Source organism: Aegilops tauschii, chromosome 3, assembly GCF_002575655.3.
Source record: "Aegilops tauschii subsp. strangulata cultivar AL8/78 chromosome 3, Aet v6.0, whole genome shotgun sequence".
NCBI classification, from domain to species: domain Eukaryota; kingdom Viridiplantae; phylum Streptophyta; class Magnoliopsida; order Poales; family Poaceae; genus Aegilops; species Aegilops tauschii.
In genome coordinates, this window is record NC_053037.3 from 180255387 (window position 1) to 180277369 (window position 21983).

A 21983-nucleotide genomic window follows, 5' to 3' on the forward strand; every position below is an offset into this window, starting at 1 on the left:
CACACTGGAGTCTAAATCACACAAACCGAAACCAAATGTAGGAGAGGTTTGCAGACGTCCGGACCTCTGTCATGCCCGATCCACCCAAAAAAATCACCCGAGGCACTTTTTTCCGTTGCATCCAAAAAAACGTAGAAGGAGATAAAGTGCAGGGACACATAGAAGGTTACACCAAACACCTATGAAAGTAAGGATTGGTACGGTAGCCGAAAAGACCTAACAAGGGATCATGAGGTGTAGTCACTAAACGCCCATTACGTTGACCTGGAGAAATTCATAATAATCGAGGTAACCCCATGCGACGGTAAGGGCCTTGTTTGGACAATAGACTCACGATGCTGGTTGTTGATCGGTTGTGATATTATTTGGACGCATCCCCCACATCTAATTGTTGAGAGCACATCACCATGTTGAAAATTAAGATAAGATCCTAAGTGCAACTATAATGTTGTAAGTAAAGTCCGCATGCCCATTGCCTATTTTCATCTATTTGCTCTCTGTTTTCATCACAACTACTATTTTTTTGGTCTAAGAAAAATTTCTTTCAAGAACGATAGCTTGCTTGAATCCTTGTCTAATAGCAGAACTCCTCGTGGGTTCGATACCCAAGGTCATCCTTGGGGAAAGAGGTGAACACTATCTACATCCATAGCCGGATCAAAGGTAATTAACCCTTTTTCTGGTGTCATTGCCAGGAATCATCATCGCTACCCTAGCCAGGTGGCTAAAGGTACTATTTTAGTTTTTTTTGTTCCAGTTTTAGTTAGTTTTTGTCTTTTGTTTATGTTTCTTAAATCCAAAATTTGTCATGGCAAAGAAACTTAGGGACTTTGCAACTCCTGATGAGAAATTTATGTGTGCTCCTATCGCTTTACCTGATATTGCTGTCGAGCAATTTGAGATTAAACAACACTTGGTCACCATGGTTCAATGGAACCAATTCGGCGGCTCCGCTTCTGAAGATGTCAGCATGCATTTACATACTTTCACTGAATTATGTGATATGACACCTATAAAAGATTATGAGCCTGACACATTGAAGTTGCATCTTTTTCCTGTTTCTTTAAGAGTAAATACTAAGAAATGACTTCTAGCCTTGCCTAAAGGAACCATTACCTCATGAAACTTGTGTTGCAGCATGTTTATGACAAAGTTTTTCCCACATGCTAAGAGTATGCATTTGCACTCTTAACATTATAGGTTTTAAGCAGGAAGATCGTGAGCCACTAGTGCTTGCTTGGGATAGGATGAAAGAGGCAATAAGAATTGTCCGAATCATGGGATGAAAGAATGATTGATTCTTCATTTATTTTATAATGTTCGTATCCCCATGTCCAGAAGTATGCTAGACACTGCTGCAGGAGAAACCATCATGGGAAGACCGATCACGGAAACAAAAAGGTTGCTCCATGAGATGCATGAAAACCATGCCATTATGAGCTATGAGGTTAACATTTACCTCAATGCAAGAAAACCATGCCATCATGAGCTATGAGGTTAACACTTACCTCTTCTTTCCCTTTGAAAGGTCTACCACGAAGAAGGTGAACTCCATCTCTGAAGAGGAGAATGAAGCACTAACCGCCAAAAAATGGATGAACTGATTGGCATGATCAAAGGTAAAGAAGAGGTAAATGTTATCCTCATAGCTCATAATAATTACAACCACAATTTGAGGAACCAAAATTATGCTTCTAATAATTATCCTAAACCACCATAACCAACCAACCAAGAAGCATCAAATAATTATAGGACAAGCACAGGTAATAGACCTTCAGTTGAAGAAACCCTCGACGCTTTTATGACTGCTCAAACCGAGTAGAGCAAAACCTTTACCAATATCTTAAAGTCTCATGATAACCTACTTGGTCAACTGACCACGAAAATTGTTGGATTAACTAATGAAGTGCAGGCACTTCAAGAAAGAACCCGTAATATGGAAGATCGTGTCACTAAAATAGCGAAGAGCCAAACTGTTAGATCTTGGTCCTTGTCCAGGTCCTAATGTATGGTGTCACTACATTAATGATTCGACGTGCCATTTCTAGCGTAGAACGGTCTGAAGGTGAGCATAAGACCGATAACCGTGAACACATTCAGCATAAAGAACACCAAGTGGTCGCCTGCAAAGGATAATTCACAGCAGGTATCCATGTCAAACACAAGCTTAGTCTTACCAGAAAAGCATAACTTAACCAAACCTAAATGTCTAGAGTCGAGCAAATGAAGAGATTGCGTTCACAACCATTACACCTTTCACTATGTACCATACTACCATTGATTCGACACTACCAATCTACAGTTGCCCTTTAAACAGAAATGTTAAACATTTACTTCTGTATTTTAATCCTTCGATTTAGAGGATTTAAAGATTTGCATAGACAGGGTGATAGAAAATTTTGTACATGCAGTTAAAACAAAGTCAAGTATAAAATACCTGGAAGAAATGGAGCTGTTTGACGCCTCTGAGCCCATGAGAATCTACAAGGAAAAATGCAATTTACATGATAAGGTGGAGAGCATTTTTTGTCCTGAAAATATAGGGAAAAAACAGTCGATTGCATACAAATGTGACACCAAGGTGGATACAAACATACGATGATGAGCTATGCTATTGACAATGTTGTCGAGAAGGAAGAACTTGAGAGTAGAAAATAACCAAAAAAACTAACTTCTGTTCAATTTTTGATTGTCAACAAACTGACTCGCAAGAAAAAATACAACTATTTGGGGGAACTGAGATAGGTGCTGTTTGCAATAGAAAATAGTGGATGAATGCAGAGCAGCTCAAAAGCCAACTCTGGAACTAATCTGGATATTACTGTCTAAGTGCTATATTTTGCTTATGTGGTCTCAATAGTATGCAATGAGCTGGAGCATGGATACTTACATAACTCCTGCAACAGCTGGAGCGATAGTTTTAAAGATGGACATTAGTGTTACAGAAAGGCCATTGGCTGAGGCTCTTAGGTCCTGACTCTGTTATGTGCATCCCAAGGTTAGAAAACAAAATGATATTACCAGTTTTCGTAGGAATGGATGGAAGATAGCTATTCATTTGACCCATTGTTAGGAATCTCGTGAACTTACCACAGCATCATTCATTAAAATGTTGAACACAGTCATGGTAGTTACCTGAAATGGTTTTGAGAGCACGAGTAAACTTTGGTAGCAATTAATAGTGGCTCCCTTGAGTTGAAATATGTAAGGTTATAAGCGGCACATTCTTAGTGAGCAGTGCAATAAGCAGATTCACAATTGAAGTATTTGTCAAGATATGATAACTAGCAGCCTGTTGGTATTTGTATTGCTGCTATTCTCTACTAACAAAGAAAGAGTCTCGGGAAGCAATACTTGCAGTTATGCTTAGCCAACACTAAGACAAATAGACAAGACTTGAAATATACTTAGTAGAATGCTCCAACTTAAAGATTTGTTTCACACAGAAATTTAAGATCTTTGCACTCACTGAGAAAGAGTTCTTCAGAAAAGATGCACAATTTAGTGCCAACTGAAGAATGGACCCTGATAATGCAGGCATGAATGGATAGCTCGAAAGAAGTGGTATTGTCAATAGCTGCACATCAGAATATCTAATAAGTTTAACCATTATAATATAACTAAGCTGATCGAACAAGCAATAAATAGTCTTACCGCAATTGCACGGACTAATGTGATGGGGTCTATAGAGTTTGCAACCAATGGATAGATCAAAATTTGATATATTAGGAGTAAGAGACCTGACAAAAAGTACAGTCAGTACACCAAACTTTGCACGTGAAACACAGCAGAGCACTGTTAAAATAGGTCTAGTGTGTCGTGTACATGTACCCTGTACGTATGTATTTGTATATGCTGATTGTTATATATAGAAAGACGTGGTGAGGCTTTGCCCCCACGGGAAACCCTAAACCCTATTCTCAAACTTGGTTTCAGAGCCTACCCTAGCCGCCGCCACCTCTCCTCCCATCACCGCCGCAGCTTTTCGCGACCGCCGCGATGTCCACCGCACCGGCACCCACGATGACTCCCTCCTCCGCGCTCACGCTCTCCACCCTCTCCGTGCCCGCCCCGATCGCCCCCGTCATCGCCCCACCCGCCGCGTCGGCTCCCACCCCCGTCCTTCCGCCCATCGCGGTCTCCCTTGACCGCAGAAACTTCATGCTATGGAGGGCTCTTGCCCTCCCCAACTTCGCCGGAGTTCGCCTCCACGGCTTCCTCGACGGCTCGGCTAGGGCGCCGGCGCCGACCGTGACGACAGGCACTGGCGAGGCCGCCCGCACCGTGTCCAACCCTGAGTACGAGCAGTGGTGGACGCTAGATCAGAAGGTTCTTGGGCATCTCCTCGGTTCGATGAACGTGGAGATCTCCGTGCAGCTCATCGGCTGCAGGACGGCGGCCGCCGCCTGGACGGCCGTGCACACCATGTTCGCCGCCGAGAACAGCGCCGGCGTGTGTAACCTCCGGCGCCAGATCTAGGCGCTGCGGAAGGGAGATCGCCTCGCCGGCGAGTACATGCAGAAGGTCAAGGCCCTCGCTGATGCGATGGCCGCCGCCGGCTCTCCTCTTCGTGACGATGAGATCATCGACTACATGCTGACCGGGCTCGGCTCGGCGTTCAACCCCATCGCTGCTTCGATGAACTTCGCGGGCGTGCCCATCACGTTTCCCGCGTTCTACTCCAGTGTCTTTCACTACGAGGCCCTTCAGCAGCAGCAATCGGAGCTTGAGGATTGGCAGTCCTCCGCCAATGTCGCGTCCCGGCCCGTCTACCACAACAACTCCGGCCGCGCCCCCGACTCTGGCCGCCCGAGCGGCGGCCATCCCTCTGCTGGTTCTCTCCCGCCCGGCTCGGGAGGCTACGGCCCCAGCCAGGGCAACGCCCCTGGTCGCAACAACAACAACGACGGCAACAGCCGCAACGGAGGAGGAAACGGAGGAGGCAACGGGGGCGGCCGCCGGCGCTGGCGTCCCCGGTGCCAGATATGCAAGAACTGGGGTCACGAGGCCGGCGACTGTCGTAGCCGCTATGATCATGACCACCGCTCCGCCAACTCCGCGTCCACATCCTCCTCCCATGAGCCGCCGCACTGGATCCTGGACACGGGTGCGACGGACCACCTGACGAATGATCTCGATCGTCTACACTTCCACGAGCGCTATGGCGGGAAGGATCAAGTGCAAGTGGAAAATGGTGCAGGTTTGTCTATTTCGCATATTGGTCACTCCACCATACCCGGTTCATCTCTTCGTTTACGAAATATTCTTCGTCTCCCACATATTCATCAACATCTTCTCTCCGTTTATCGTCTCGTTCTTGATAATGATGTTTTTGTGGAATTTCACCGTTTCTTTTTCCTTGTTAAGGACACGGCCGCGAAGAAAATCCTTCTTCACGGTAGATGTCATGGCGAACTCTACCCCATCCCGTTTAGTGGCGCGTCGTCCTCCTCCAACCGTCAAGCGTCTCTCAGCATCAAGACCACCCCGTCCCAGTGGCACCAGCGTCTCGGTCATCCCTCTAATAATATTGTTCAAAACATTGTTAGAAATAATGATTTAGTGTGTTCTTCTGAACGTCAGACTTCCGTGTGTGATGCTTGTCAGCGTGCTAAAAGTCGACAATTGCCTTATAATTTATCACATCATGTTTCCACTATGCCTCTTGAGTTAATTCATTCTGATGTTTGGGGGCCTGCTATCGCCTCTTCCGGAGGCTATAAGTATTATGTGAGCTTTGTTGACGATTACTCTCGTTTCTCTTGGATTTATCTCCTTAAGCACAAGTCTGACGTTGAGCAAGTATTTTATGCTTTTCAGGCTCATGTTGAGCGTCTTCTCCACACTAAAATCATAGCTGTTCAGTCAGACTGGGGTGGTGAGTATCACCGACTGCACCGTTATTTCCAACGCACTGGAATCTCTCATCGTGTGTCTTGCCCGCACACCTCTCAGCAAAATGGCATTGCTGAGCGCAAACACCGTCATCTTGTCGAAACAGGTCTTGCCTTGCTGGCTCATTCTTCTCTCCCATTGCGTTTTTGGGATGAAGCCTTTCTTACGGCATGCTACCTTATTAATCGCATGCCCACACCTGTTCTTCAACAAGATACACCCATCTATCGTCTCCTTAAGGTGCACCCCGATTACAAGTTTCCTCGCACTTTTGGGTGCGCCTGCTGGCCTAGTTTGCGCAAATATAATGCACACAAGCTTGCTTTCCGTTCCACCATGTGTGTTTTCTTGGGCTATAGTCCAATGCATAAGGGATACAAGTGTCTTGATCGTTCCACGAGACGTATCTACATCTCTCGTGATGTCGTTTTCGACGAGTCTGTTTTTCCCTATGCCACTCCTGGGGTCACCGTCGATGTCTCTTCTTTGGCTGATGTTCTCTCTTTTCCTCCCACTGAACCGGCTACAGGTGACCATATGCGCAAATACGACTTGTCCTATTTGTCTACTGACACGCCTGTTTCAGGCCCTGTTGCTTCTGTGCAGGATCCTTCGGCTGCTCCATCACTGGCGATCGACGTGCATGGCGCATGCATGCCCCCTGCCTGCCGCCCCCACGTGGCCGCCGCGCCGCACTCCCGGGCGATCGACGTGCATGGGACATGCACGTCCCCCCGCCCCTCGGCTCCAGCGTCGCCCGGCCAGGCCACCGCGTCGCCCGGCCTGGCTGGCCCATCGGCTGCCGCGTCGCCTGGCCCGTCCGCTCCCACGTCGCCTGGCCCGGTCGGCCTGTCTTCGGCCCCGGCTGCGCGCACTGACGCGCCCCCGTCGCTTGCTCCGGTGATCGAGGCTGCTGCTCCCTCGTCGCCGTCGCAGCTCGCGTCGCCTTCTGTCGAGGGCAGCCCTGCTCCCTCGACCGCGACGCCTCCAGCTGCTCCTGCACACACCATGGTTACCCCCACCCGCGATCATACTCGCCGTGCTCTTGTTCCTACTGATGGGACCATCCGCTATGATCCCCGTCGCCGCGCGTTTCATGCGGTGCCTGTCTCTCACCGTGATGCTCTCCGTGAGACTGCCTGGCGTACCGCGATGATTGATGAGCTCGCTGCCCTTCATCACAACAAGACTTGGGTTCTTGTGCCTCGGCCGCGCGGCGTCAATGTTGTTGGGAGCAAGTGGATCTTCAAGACCAAACACCGTCCAGATGGCTCTGTTGATAAGTACAAAGCTCGACTGGTCGCTCGTGGTTTCACCTAGCAGCTTGGTATTGATTATGGTGATACGTTCAGTCCGGTTGTCAAGCCGGCCACCGTTCGCCTGGTTCTGGCCTTGGCTGTGTCTCGCGGTTGGACTCTTCGGCAGATTGATGTCAGCAACGCTTTCCTTCATGGGTATCTCTCTGAGGACGTCTATATGCAACAGCCACCTGGTTTCGAGGATGCTCGTTTTCCCTCGCATGTGTGCAAGCTTCAGCGCGCTCTCTATGGACTCAAGCAGTCTCCTCGTGCATGGTATGCTCGGCTCAGTGCCCGTCTTCTCGAGTTGGGTTTCGTCTCCTCCAAAGCAGATACCTCTCTGTTTTTCTTCCGCTATCGTGATGTTCAGATCTATATGCTTGTCTGTGTGGATGACATTGCCATTGCCGGATCTTCTCCACGTGCGGTTGATGGTCTTGTTCATGCCCTCGCGGCCAGCTTTCCTATCAAGGATCTTGGGCCGTTGGAGTATTTTCTTGGTCTGGAAGCGTCGTACAATTCAGGGGGGATGACATTGACTCAACGCAAGTATGCCTTGGATCTTTTGCATCGTGTGAGCATGGAGAATTGTAAGCCTACTTCCACACCGCTGTCTACTTCCGATCAGCTTGCACGAGTGTCTGGACAGCCTCTCAGTACCGATGATTCCTTCCGGTATCGCAGTGTTGTTGGTGGGTTGCAGTACTTAACACTCACTCGCCCGGATATTTCATTTGCGGTGAACAAGGTGTGCCAGTTTCTCTCCCAACCCACTGATGCTCATTGGGAAGCCGTTAAGCGGATTTTACGCTATGTGAAAGGAACATTGCACACAGGGCTGAAGTTTCGCAAGGCTGTCTCTACTAGCATTAGTATCTTCACTGATGTAGATTGGGAAGGATGTCCGGATGATCGACGTCAACTGGCGGTTTCGCCATATTCGTTGGACCGAACCTCATTTCCTGGAGTTCGAAGAAACAACCAACAGTGTCGAGATCGAGCACAGAGGCCGAGTACAAAGCCTTGGCGAATGGAGCTGCTGAAGCCATCTGGGTAGAGTCACTACTCAAAGAGCTTGGAGTGTCTCAGCAGGGTGTTCCGGTTCTGTGGTGTGATAACTTAGGGGCCACATATCTGACTGCCAACCCAGTTTTTCATGCGCGTACCAAGCACATCGAGATTGATTTCCACTTTGTGCGCGAGCGTGTTGCTTCTGGAGCTCTTGAAGTCAGGTTCATTTCTTCTAACAATCAGCTGGCTGATGTGTTTACTAAACTAGCCACCAGACAGATGCTAGACCGTTTTAGTACCAATCTAAACCTTGTACAGAGTAGAAGTTCAGATTGAGGGGGAGTGTTAAAATAGGTCTAGCGTGTCGTGTACACGTACCCTGTACGTATGTATTTGTATATGCTGATTGTTATATATAGAAAGACGTGGTGAGGCTTTCCCCCACAGGAAACCCTAAACCCTATTCTCAAACTAGCACAACACCTGAGAAATGACATGCTGATTTACTAGTGAGTTCCCGTCGTCACATATTTGCATATAAATTATTGCTCTAGCATAACTTCTTCAAATTGAGCATATATTTCACTCATGTCAATCTAAAAATTGAGCATATATTTCACTCATGTCAATCCAGATAAAGCTGCATATCTGTGCCACAGACACGACATGTGTTTTATTTATAGGCAAGTTTAGATATATCATATGAAATGGCAAATCTTTTGCCTTGTTTCTAAAAAGATATATCATATGTGCCTCATTGATGTATGAATAGTCATATCACAAGCTTTCCTTGGATCCCTATCTCAGGGTCGCCGGTTTCCCTTAATTAACCGTGCCATGTATGGTTTTTGGGTCCGGTTCCCCTTATTAACTGGACCAACTCTCTCCTTCTTAATGCAATGCGGGAGCTCCCCGCCCTCTGACGAGGTTCCGTCAAAAAAAAGGGACTCACGATGTTCAAAAATAAAAATGTCAATGAATACTACCTGAGATTGAAAGGACGCTACCCACATCTTGAGAAGAAAAGCTTAGTCCACCATATTTTCTGTCACTGACAGCCCAAAGCGAAAATACCTGCAATTTACGTCTTCCAGAATGAAATCCAATAATAATAATGGAAATGTAAGTAAAACTATGAGATGCTAAAAAACAACGGAAATATTTCTCAGCAACAAAAAGCACATGCTACCTCTGCATAAGCCATGTCCTGGAGAGAGAAAATGCAGTATACAGTGATAGTGGACATCAATGGCCAGTTTGTGAATAAACTGAGACAGCCACTACCACTTTGTTCAGCATTTAAATCAGAACAAGGTTCTTCAACAGCTTCAGTCGAACTATTTAACATTGTGTCTTCAGTGTGTTTATGCAAAGTTTCCTGCAACATTGCAGACATGTTAAGTACAGGTGAGTTCATGTGCTACGTGTTATGTGGGGCTCCATGTAGGGGCTATATAATGATTTCGGTGTCAAAAAAGATTTTCTTTCACTAGTGTTATCAAACTGTTGGTATTGTTTTGCATCTTCAGAAACTTGTAGAAGCATCAATGATCTCAGATCCTACAAAACTGACAGGTTGCTCCAGCCGTGTTTCAGGTCAAGATGCACAATACATATTGCTACATAGAACAGATGTGCTATCACTACTGTAGTATAATATCACAGTTTATCAGCACGTTTTCTACAATGGAAGATTTACTCTCCGTCATGACAAACAAGTGTTTGTCAGAACACAAGATTACAGCCACCATTAAAATCCAGTATGATTCCTCAAAAAAAAACTAGTATCATTTACGACCTACAGGGAGCATGCAGCTCCAGTAAACATTAATTGACAAAAATGTTTATTATTATCCCAACATGATGTTTGCTTCAATACAAATGAAACATTAATTGTATGCATCTAGGAACAATAAACTCACCGGAAGCCAGAAGCAAGCAATTACAGCGGCAATGGCAAGGAGTGATATACAAAGACAAGGGAGAAAGTACAGAAACCTAAAACAATGCATGTTTAAACTGAATTAGCATCTGAGAAGAAAGCAATATCAAAAGGACGCATAAAGCAAAGAAACAAAATATATAAGAAGGATTCACAAGTAAATGCTTGCCTTCCAAATATGGAGTTGACAGAGAATATGCCTGGATATTTATCTGCAGGCTGCAGTTCACAAGCAAAATTAGCTTACAAGGCTTCTAACCATTTTTAATCATGATTGTATGTTGACATAAGAAATTTGAATCAATCAAAATAACTACTTTTAGTGCATGCTTGCACATAGCGTAGCAATACAATGACAAATATAATCAACCTTTAGCAGAATTTGTATAAATGGGGGAATACTTTGCCATATGTTGGTTATCATGGGTGAACCACTGATGGATATCAGAGTGAACACAACTCTGTACATAGCAGGTAAATGAATTATATGAGGATAGTTAGAGAAGGGACAATCAGGAAATACTTGATAAGGTATATAATTTTTAAATTTGCATGTGAGTTCAAAAACCTCATGATCAGAAGTAATGGAACATCATAGATCAAACATACTTAGATGATAATATAATACGTACATAAGTAAGTATTCTGCAAATATTAAATGGACTGTATTGTGAGTTCAGAAATCTCATGATCAGAAGTAATGGAACATCATAGATCAAACATACTTAGATGATACTCCCTCCGTCCGGATTTATTAGGCCTAAAGACAACTTCTCTTAGACCAAGACACATAGTAATTTGCTCACATTAATTCTTCCATTCCACTCCCAATGCACTCTCTCACATGCATGCAGTCAATGAAAAAGCATGCATGAAGTGTATTAATTTTCCAGCCATGACACCAACAACAATGGCTTTCAATGCAACCAATGCAATGGTTGCATGCATGCACCTTTCCAAAGCGGGGCCTTATAAAACGGGACATGCTTGTGATGCTGAGAGGCCTAATAAACCCGGACGGAGGGAGTGATATAATACATAAGTAAGTATTCTGCAAATATTAAATGGACTGTATTACCTGTGCAAGATAACCACCAATGGCTGGTCCAACAATAAGACCTATGCCACGTGAGGAGGACATCTGATGGATTACCCAGCACATAGAAATATGTGAGTTTGTATCATGGCCCAATAAAGTTGGGATTGTGAGTAAAAGAAGAATTCGAAATAACAACTTGATCATCTTACGAGTGATAATGCCAGGTGACTGTGTTCTTTCCGACATACTTCTGAAGCATAAGCCTGAAGACACAAATAAGTCGAACACAATGTAATCCAGTCATATATTTTACTTTTATACCCTAATAATAATCACCATCACACTCATGACTTCCAGCTTGTGAATTCATTTTGGCGTCATAGTGGGCAGTTATACTTTTTGGATAATGAAAACATAGTGCACCATGTCAACACTAGCTGGTTGGCTGAAATTTATCTGGTGTGCAACCATCCCAGTTACAAAGACCTCGATTACTAATACAGAACAAACTTCATCCAGAACAAGCTAACAAGCTAAACACAATGTGGATCACGAACAACTGAATCTGTGAAACTTCGTTCTCTTGTGGAAGAACACCACAAAATTAAGTCTACTGATATAAGAGTAGGAACCGAGATTATCTTAGCAGTTGGTCAAGAAAATATTGATATATGAATTCAAATTGAAAGAGAGAGGTCAGGGTCTACCGGAACAGAGGCCACAGGCCAGCAGGTAATGTGAAGGTATGCAAGATAAGCACTCGCGATAATCATGCTGATATGATGACAAGCCAGTACTTATTACTAAGTTTGAGCTCTACTCATGCTTAGTGATGTTATGTCCAAGAGACTTTCGGCACATGATGGATATTTAATTGTTGAACGAGTTTGAGATTATTGTTATGGATTTTTCATAGCGGATTGGATTTCCGCTTTGACTTGAGCTGCATGCATAGCCGCCGTACACCTGTTGTAAGCCGCACAGGATGTGTGTGTTGACGACTCATTGTTAGTCTGGCGGTTGTAACACTCTCTCAATATAGGTGAGCATTGCCGCGCATCTGTGGTTTCCGCAAGGGTTTTCCACATAAGAATTCAGCGTCTCGAGTTGATCTACTTTTGTTTATTTGCCTGTTGAATTCTAACACAAAGCTACAAAAACACGATGGACGGTTCTAGTACCTGAGAGGAAAGCACTCTCATGCACTTGTAAGTACCTTCATTGGTCCGAGCATACCAGACAACAGCCCAAGCAGACCTCTTGTGGTTAATGCCATCCAGTAACTAGAGCTGAGTCCAAAGAGTGTATTGAAGATAATTCTGAAATAGATGAGAAGAACTGCTTAGATTTTGGTGCGTCTGTCAAATACACCAAAGAAAAACTCATATCTGAGAGTGCAGCTTGTTAAAGTATATCCTTACACTGAAAAAAGGGTAGTTACAAGAACTGGTTTCCTCCCATATTTATCAGCCACAACTCCCCACATTACAGAGGTGAGTGCTCTCCCAAGCATATATGAAGCACCTTCATTTGTAGAACAGATATTATAAGTTTACCATGATAGATAAAGCTGAAGCATACCCCTCATATAACAATATCCTTACACAGCTCAGTTAAAGTGTTTCAGAAGATTGATACAAAAGAGAAACTACATTTTGAAGAAAACGTACCAACAAAACCAGCATAAAATCCAATATCTTCTTCTTCTTTAGCAATGTTCAGGTCTCTTATCTGCAAACGAATATGCAGCGTTGACAATCGATAGTAGATTTACAAAAAATAGTTGGCATTACCAATACTCATGTTGTTGGGTGGTGAAAGAAAAGAAAACAATAGAAAACAACAAAACTGTGAGAAGAGCAAAGCTTTATTTCCACCACATGTTATAATCTTATTTTTATTTTGAACCGAAAATGTCATAATCTGATGCAAAGCTTGTATCATTATCATGGTTCAAAATATATATAGAACATGGAAATTGTTCCTACTTATAAATCTTCTCCTGTTATGATTGAAGAAATGTGCAGTCATATTGCACATTTTAAAAATATTGTGAATCCTGTTGCTCACCATAAAATACAAGAAGGGAAACACGTACTGTATAGGCAACGCTGCAAAATGCAAATATGAGAATATCAATTCCTGATCAATAATGAAGGGATGATTTGCTTAAGACATAATCAATAACATCTTAATCAGTAATATCTTTGAATGGGCATGAGAGTAACAAAAGATTCCACCCAAGTCTCAAGTAAAAAAATTAGTAGATCAACCTCGTTGCCTTCTCTCTAGGTTTTGTTAGTCAAAAGTTAGCCATTGTCGTACAAGGCCCATTTGTTTACTTGGTCCTTCGGTGGCTAAGAGGGTGGACGCACATCCCAAGGCAGGGAAAACTCAACCCTATGTCGTACAAGGCCCATGACTCAAGTGGAGGTGGCAGGAGCACCTTATGACTCAACTTCTGTGACAAAATTGGGCTGTTTCAGTGATTTCTTGTGCTCAGAATGAATTTGGAGGAGTGGATCCTACTGCTGGAAAGTCACTAGATAAGCTTTTGAAAAATAACAAGATCACCCAATTGGGAGTTCGAGTGAGAAAAATCTCAATGTTTGAGAAAATTCTCAATTGTGTCTGTCTCAGCAGTCCGAATCTGAGTCGAGGACATGGGCTCTAGCATCTCTCAGGCAAAAAGTGACGTGAGAGAACTTCTTGTACAATACCTAATCATGTCCCTTTGCTTGACCATCATTTCTTTACCAAATGTGGAGGAAGTAGTCACAGTTGTGGTTGTATCCATGGTAGTGATGTCATCATGGGCTTGGTGACTCTCTTGGTCATGCGTGGTCAGGTGGTGACTGTTGGATAATGAGCAACTGCATTATCAGGAGGGCCAAAGGCCAATACATATACATGTGTGGTAAAGTGCAAGATACCCCTTATACAATGGGGATAAACCAAAAAGGGACTATACACATCTAACACCCCCCTCAAACTCATGGTGGATCAACTACACTGAGTTTGGAGAGAAAGAACCCATGCTGCGCTCGAGTCTGTGCCTTCGTGAAGAAATCCGCCAACTGTGACTCAGAAGGCACATAATGAAGAGCAAGAACTTGATCTTGCACAGCCGCACGGACAAAGGAGGCATCCACGCCGATGTGCTTGGTGAGCTCATGCTTGACCGGGTCACGCGCAATGCTGATAGCACCTGTACTATCTGACAGGAGGGGAGTCGGTGCAGCAACAGAAACACCAAAATCCTCGAGTAACCATCGTAACCAGATCACCTCAGCCGTCAACATAGCCATCGCTCGCAACTCAGCCTCCGTACTCGAGCGAGAAACAGCTGTCTGTTTCTTTGTCTTCCAGGCAATGAGAGAGCCTCCAAGAAAGACACAGTAAGCAGACAGCGAGCGGCGATCGGTAGGATCACTAGCCCATGTAGCATCAGAGTAGGCCTGGAGCTGGAGAGAGCTAGAGCGGGGAAAGAAAAGATGGTGTGAAATCGTGCCACGAAGATAGCGTAGAACACGTAGAAGGTGACCATAGTGGACAGTGGTGGGAGCTGAAACGAACTGACTGAGAATGTGAACAGGACAGGATATATCAGGACGAGTAACAGCGAGATAGACAAGGCTCCCAACGAGGTGGCGATACCGTGTGGGATCAGCCAGAGGATCACCATCAGTAGCACGAAGCTGAACGTTGAGCTTCATAGGAGTCACAACTGTGCGATCATCACTAAGAGCGGCCCGCGAGATAAGATCCTGAATATACTTTTCTTGAGAGATGAAGAAGCCTTCACAGGTCGAAGAAATCTCAATCCCAAGAAAGTAGCGAAGAGGACCAAGATCAGACATCAGGAATTGTTCCCGGAGGCGGGCCTTAACAGAGGCAATATACTCAGAATCATCACCAGTGATGATCATGTCATCCACATATAGAAGGAGAAGAGTCCGACCACGAGGAGAGGTGTGGACAAACAACGCTGGATCATGATCACTAGGCAAGAAGCCAGCAGCAGTCACCATAGAGGCGAACCGCGAGAACCATGCGCGAGGGGCTTGTTTAAGGCCATAAAGGGAGCACCGAAGGCGGCAGACCATACCATCGGGAACAGAGTACCCCGGAGGGGGCTGCATATAGACCTCCTCATGCAACTCACCGTTGAGAAATGCGTTCTGAACGTCAAGCTGAGACACAGGCCAATGACGAACAGAAGCCACAACAAGGAGAGTGCGGACAGTGGTCATGTGGGCCACAGGAGCGAAAGTCTCGTCATAATCACGCCCCTGTTCCTGCTGAAAGCCACGAGCCACAAGGCGAGCTTTGTAACGCTCAAGAGAACCATCGAAGCGAGTCTTAATCTTATAGACCCACTTGCACGTGATGGGACGAACACCAGAAGGAGGAGAAACCAGATCCCACATGCCATTGCGCTCAAGCGCCGCAAGCTCCTCGGCCATCGCAAGCTGCCATTCAGGCTGAGTCATGGCAGCCCGATAGGTGGTGGGCTCAGCAATGGCAGGAAGACCATACCGGTCAGGAGAATAGCGATCAGGTGGGGGACAAGGCCTAACACGAAGGTTATGGACCGGTGTAGGCGTGAGAGGTGGTGCACCGGAAGTAGAGGGCACATCAGTAGGATCATCCACAGCACGAGGACGACGAGTGTAGTGAAGAGGAAAAGGGGAGTGAGGGCGAAAGACTGGGGGAGCGTGGGGAGGGAGATGACGAGGGAGAGAAGGAGGGAGGGGATGGTGGTACCGGTGGTGTAGGGAGACTCATCAGGGGAGAGGGAAGAACAGGAGGCACAGAGGGAGATGTGTCGGGAAGGAGAAGGAAGGAAATATCTTCCACGGAAAAGCTCGAGGAGGAGGGACGCAGATAGTAAGAACGAGACTCATCAAAAGTCACATCACGCGAAATGCGCAGTCGGCGACCAACAGGATCCCAACAACGATAGCCCTTATGCTCATCACTGTAGCCAAGGAAAACACACTCAACTGACTGAGCAGTCAACTTGGTTCGTTCTCACGGAGCAAGAAGAACATAGCACACGCATCCAAACATACGAAGAGCGGAGTAGTCAGGAGAGCAACCAGAGAGACGCTCCATAGGAATACCACCCTTCAAGGCAGCCGATGGCTGAATGTTGATGAGGTGTGTGGATGCGGAAACGGCCTCAACCCAAAAATGAGGTGGAAGAGAGGCGGCGATCATCATCGCCCGAGCCGTCTCAAGCAAATGGCGATGTTTGCGTTCTACAACGCCATTCTAAGCATAAGCACCAGGGCAAGAGAATTGGGCAAGAGTACCCTACTCCGCAAGAAAACCACGCAACATGTGAGAGATATATTGTCCAGCTGAGTCAGCACGGAAGATACGGACAGGCGTGGAAAATTGAGTGCGAACCATGGCAGCAAAACGCTTGTATATGGGGAGAACCTCGCTGCGAGATTTCATACAATAAAGCCAAGTATAGCGAGAGAAATCATCAATAAACAGAACATAGTAGCGATGACCCCCTTTCGAGTCAAAAGGAGCAGGACCCCATACATAACAATGAACTAAGTCAAAAGGACGCTGAGATACAGACTCACTGGTAGGATAAGGTAACTGAGTCTGTTTGCCAAGCCTACAACCATCACAATGCAACGAAACATCACCAGAGACAGACCCTAAGACGCCTTGGTGTACTAATGAGGACAAGTGAGAGCCACAAATGTGACCAAGTCGATGATGCCACTGCTGGAAGGACGCAGAAGAGGAGGCAGCAAGAGCATGTTAGCTGGCGTATGTGGTAGCAGCGGAAGGAACACGAAGCCAGTCAACCTCCCAAAGGCCCTCAGACTCACGGCGCCGAGGGCCAGCGCCAACCAGAGCCTGAGTGCGACGATCCTGAACAGAACAAGAGTCAGCATCAAGAATGACACGACAGCCAGAATCAGTAAGTTGGGCAGCGGAAAAGAGATTCATGGTAAGACGAGGAACATGAGAAACACTAGGAACCGAGAAAGACGGAGTGGAAAGGATGCCACGACTAGCAACAAGAAGAGGTGTGCCATCGGCAGTGAGAACATTAAGAGGAAAATCAAGAGGTCGAAGAGAAGATAAAGCAGAAGAATCAGAAGACATATGAAAAGAAGCTCTAGAATCCAGAACCCACGAGGATGTACCTGACTGAGTAGGCTCCGGTGGGGGCGGAGTGGTGGTGGCTGTCACAGCGGCAACAGAACCCGTCGAGGAAGAACCAGATGAAGCCAACATGCGCTTGAGCCGCACAATATCCTGGTCAGTGAGTGACGAAGTCGAGGAAGACGCATGAGTCCCACTAGAAGAAGAGCGCTTCAGGTCTTTCCGCTTCTTGTGACAATCTGACTCTGGGTGACCTGGCCTGTTGCAGTAGCCACAGAAGGTGTGCGAGCGCGGCCGACCCTCTTCTGAAGAAGGAGGGTGACCCGCCCCCCTGGAGGTGCGGGCAGGAGCGGTGGAGTGGTGAGGTGAGCAGACGACACAGGAGCTCGGGCAGCAAGAACAGTGGGAACCACAAGCAGACCAGAAGACCTGATGCGTGTCTCCTCAGCACGAAGCTCTGCAAGCACCTCCGAAATAGGAACACGACCACGAGCAAGCAGGTGAGCACGCCGAGGCTCAAACTCTGGACGAAGGTGAGATAAGAACTCATGGAGGCGATGAAACTCTAAGTCTGACCGCACAGTCTGGCAACAGCGGCAAGTACCACAAACAACGGTCTTGAGAGAGTCAAGCTGACACCAGATGGCAGAGCTCTGTGAGTGGAACTCATCAATAGAAGAGTCACCCTGCTGAAGAGCGTGCTCCTGACGCACCACAAATAAGTAGAGAGCACCACCAGATGGTTGATATCGCTGACAAAGATAGGCCCACATCGCAGCAACATTACCGAGACCCATGAACTCAGACACAAACTGAGGTAAGACACTCGCAGTGAGAACAGCAGCCGCTCGAGCATATCATTGCACCACTGAGTGTAAGCAGACAGATCATCCCGGTAAACAGAAAGAGCATCTGAGTAAGCAGGTACCTGCTGATCATAAGCATCCACCGCAGCATCATCAAGGGCCTTGGTTGTATCCCGATCAGCCTAAGAAGCATCAGCAGCAAGAATAGGCGGGACCGGCGGGATAGGAGCCATAGGAGCAACAGGGCATGGTGGACAAGGGACCTCGCCAGAGAGAACGCCCCACAGGAGAAGACCGCGCATGTGGATCCGCATGAAGCCCACAAACTCAGCATAGTTGGTGCCATCGAAGATCACCGTGCACCGAGGAACATCCACATATCCCCAAGAAGACATGACGAGCTCTCTGTTTTTTTTGGAAAGTCAACCGCTGGATCTCGATCTAGATCGAGCAGAACGCGATCGAGCAGAGCGCTGCAGCCGAAGAAGCTGGTGAGCAGCAACCACCAGAGGCCAGCAAGGGGAGGCAGCAGACGAGCCGGGCCAGGCAGGGGGCGGCGGGCGGCCAGCGGCCGGCCAGCAGCGGGCCCTAGGCGCGGGAGGGCGGCGGAGGACGAGGCCGGGCCGGGACAGAGCCGGCCGGACGGGATGAGGGCGGGGCCGGGCCGGGGCGAAGCCGGCCGAACCTGGGCGAGTTCGGGCCGGGGCGGAGCCGGCCGGACCTGGGCGAGGCCGGGCCGGGGCGGAGCCGGCCGGACCTGGGCAAGGCCGGGCGAAGGCAAGGACGGGCCGGGGTGGAGCCGGCTGGGCGAGGGCAAGGTGCAGGCAGGTCGAGCTGCAACCGGCCGGGACGAGCCAAGCTGCAGGCAGACGAGGCAGCAGCGGACGAATCCGGGCAGAAACTAGCAGCGGCGGCGGCGGAGAACGCACGGAGTTGCAGCGTGCAGGAGAGAAGCTAACCTAACATCTGATACCATGTTGGATAATGAGCAACTGCATTATAAGGAGGGCCAAAGGCCAATACATATACATGTGTGGTAAAGTGCAAGAGACCCCTTATACAATGGGGATAAACCGAAAAGGGACTATACACATCTAACAGTGACGATGCGGCCGCATGGCATAGGTGCTCTCATCATTAGTTCGGACTTTTGGATGAACTGGGAGCATGAACTCAATATGATATCGGAGCAAAGAGGTCTCATCAAGTTCAAGACCCGACTAACGCACTGTTAAATACAAATAGTTGCGGCCTACATCCATCCCACGCCTAAGCTCTGGAGGAGCCTAGACGTGAGGGTGGGTGTTCAATTTTTTTTTGACTCATGTGTTCAATTATATTGCCTGTCCTTCTCCATCAGTTTGGACTTTTAAAATAGTGATGACTTACATCGATCCCACGTCTAAGGCCTGAAGAAGCCTAGACGTGAGGGAGCTATATGACGTGGGCAGCGGAAGCGGGGGCAGGCCGCAATTATTTATTGTGTTTACTGGGTTTTGAACCCTGAACCTCTTGGTTGTAAGTTTATGCACCTAACCAGTTCACCCATCAGTCCGAACTGATGGAGGGAGGTTGGCAATATATTTCAACACCCCCCCTCACGTCTAGGCTATTTTAGTCCTTAGACGGGGATCGATGTAGGCCGCAGAATCGTTTTATTTAATACTGCGTTGGCAGGGTCATGAACTCAAGACCTCTTGGCTCGGATACCATATTGAATTCATGCTCCAGCCACTCATCCAAAAGTCCAAACTATGGGAGAGGGCCGGACATTATACTCCAACAGAACTGACTAGAGCATGAATTCAATAAGCTATGAGTGAAGATCATCCCATGAAGCGAAGGACTACCAATCGAGCTTGGTCTTTGACTTGGACCTGTGTTCATGCATCGGCACTAGGAGTTTCGGTGGTGCCATGCTTTTGCGGCTAACTCTAGTTGGTACCACGGAGTTTGTGCAAAGTCTAGATGGCGTAACTCTCGGGCGATCCGTCATCAAGATGGTGAATGAAACAATGATTCATATACTGGGATGAAACTCTATGATCTGGCCTTTGTTGATCAGACCCAACAACGACGGACTTGCGTCCTTACCTTGTTGGAAGTGTTGTCTCTGTGCCGTTGTTCTGGCTTTGATTGGTTGGACCCAGCATCCAGGATGGAAATCATTCTTCTAGCCAACTCAGGCTGGATGTGGCGACGTCAGCGCGAGCACATTCTCCCTTCTCGAAGGCATTGCCGCAGAAGGAGGTGAATTCATCATTGGTGTTTTTTCAGTCAATGGTTCTACCATTGTTATTCGACTTTGGCCTCGTTGACTTGCATCAACTTTAATAATATTGTGGTTGTATGCCGCGGATGCAGAGAGCAGGACTAACAGGAGGTTTAACCATTTTCTCAAACAAAATCCAAAAACTGTTTTAAAATACTCCAAGAAACAAACGCAGAGAGACAGCTGGGAGAAAGGGTGCGTTATTAGTGTCCCGCGTGCAATTTTGGGCAGACTTTGATCGCGGAATCCAAAGCTTGTAGGTGAAATCCGAGAGGAATACACAAACATCCGGATAGCCAAGAAAAAGCACTGGGTAAGCACGGACCGACGAAGGCAAGTTTGATCGGAACTCAAGAGCAAGTGGAAGTGAACAGAGCGAGACCTGCATTCTTCAGGCACACCTGCCCGCGTGCTTCAGCCAAAAAAAAGCTAAATAGAGGGAGAACGACGAGAGCAACAACTAACACGTTCGATATCAGAACTCAGAAGTTCAGAACTACGGTCCACACGATGGCTGGACAAATGAGCCACGGTGAACGCGAGAATTAAACAACATGCTCCAGCTGATTAAAACGTTTCCAGCGAGCGAAAGGGGACAGAAAATAACGGGGTTCCCTTGTAGTACTCCCTCCGCCCCATAGTGTCAAAAATGATCTTACATTTACATTTTGGGGCCGAGGGAGTAGTAACTATTATAAGAGCATGATGGATATCTAGCAGTAGCAGTTCTTAGAAAAAACAGGAATCAGCCGAGGTAAAGAAAAACAAGGGACGTGAAGGAACGGGAAGGGGCGGCGATCACGCACAGGAGCAGATGGTGACGAGCCACATGCAGCAGAGCTCCGTGACGGGGAGCCCCTCCCTCTCCTCCTTCCTCCTGTCCACCCTGCACCCGGGGCAGTTGGGTCGGTACCGCGCCCTCTTCAGCAGCGGCTCAGCGGCCGCCCCGCCACCGCCGCCGCCGCGGGCATAATCGCCCATCTCCCTCGCCCGTCAGTCGGCCCGCCCGCCCCCGCTGGTACCAGACGGTGACGGCTAGAAGAGAAAGGCCCAACCTCGAGGAGGCGAGGAATCTTGCTGCGCGGCGCTGCCTGCTTTGCTCGGTGCCTTTTGTAGTTTTGGTTCTTCCTGCGGACGGACGCGGGGCAACCGGGGCGGGTAAGGCAGGAAACGGAGAATTTTTGCTAGTGCTGCTTTATTAAGGGCATCTCTGCAAACGGACACAGTATTTGTTCCAACTGATGCCCGGACAGAAATGCAAAAGCTAGCCATCTAAAGCGAGCCACTATATTTCCACCTCTTTTAACTTAAAAAATGACTTGTGATTTGATTAGTACTAGTTTTTTATTTGATGGAAGGTTACTAATCATATCTTTTACAGCAAGCATTTACTAATATCCAGATAATCAAAAAGAAATAAACAAAACAATCCAACGGCTCTCCGCTTTGCGTCTCTCGCGCGAGGCAATTACAGATTTTGCGCCTCCTGTCAGCGCCGCCGCAGATCGGCCTCATCTTCTACTGTATGTGGACTATGAAGACGCGGTGGATCCCCAATTTTGAATTGTCAAGACAAGAGCTT

At 47.2% G+C, this 21983-nt stretch overlaps 1 protein-coding gene across 3 annotated transcripts; it reads right to left on the bottom strand.

The window, feature by feature from the left end:
- Positions 1 to 1732: 1732 nt before the first annotated feature.
- Positions 1733 to 21566, bottom strand: LOC109754126 (probable peptide/nitrate transporter At3g43790). 3 transcript variants are annotated; one of them, XM_020313052.4, is made up of 17 exons: positions 21208 to 21566; positions 13256 to 13296; positions 12856 to 12916; positions 12607 to 12709; positions 12402 to 12504; positions 11395 to 11448; positions 11225 to 11287; positions 10316 to 10365; positions 10127 to 10202; positions 9394 to 9582; positions 9191 to 9278; positions 3655 to 3740; positions 3470 to 3577; positions 3091 to 3135; positions 2891 to 2979; positions 2438 to 2481; positions 1733 to 2123 (listed from the first exon to the last, which is right to left on the bottom strand). In XM_020313052.4, exons 1-17 carry the CDS (start codon positions 21380 to 21382, stop codon positions 2023 to 2025), a joined length of 1476 nt encoding a protein of 491 aa, XP_020168641.1. In that variant the 5' UTR covers positions 21383 to 21566; the 3' UTR covers positions 1733 to 2022. The 3 variants fall into 3 exon arrangements, with proteins under 3 accessions (XP_020168641.1, XP_045090694.1, XP_020168643.1); XM_045234759.2 differs by lacking the exon at positions 21208 to 21566 and adding an exon at positions 20224 to 20242; XM_020313054.4 differs by lacking the exon at positions 13256 to 13296.
- Positions 21567 to 21983: the final 417 nt, after the last annotated feature.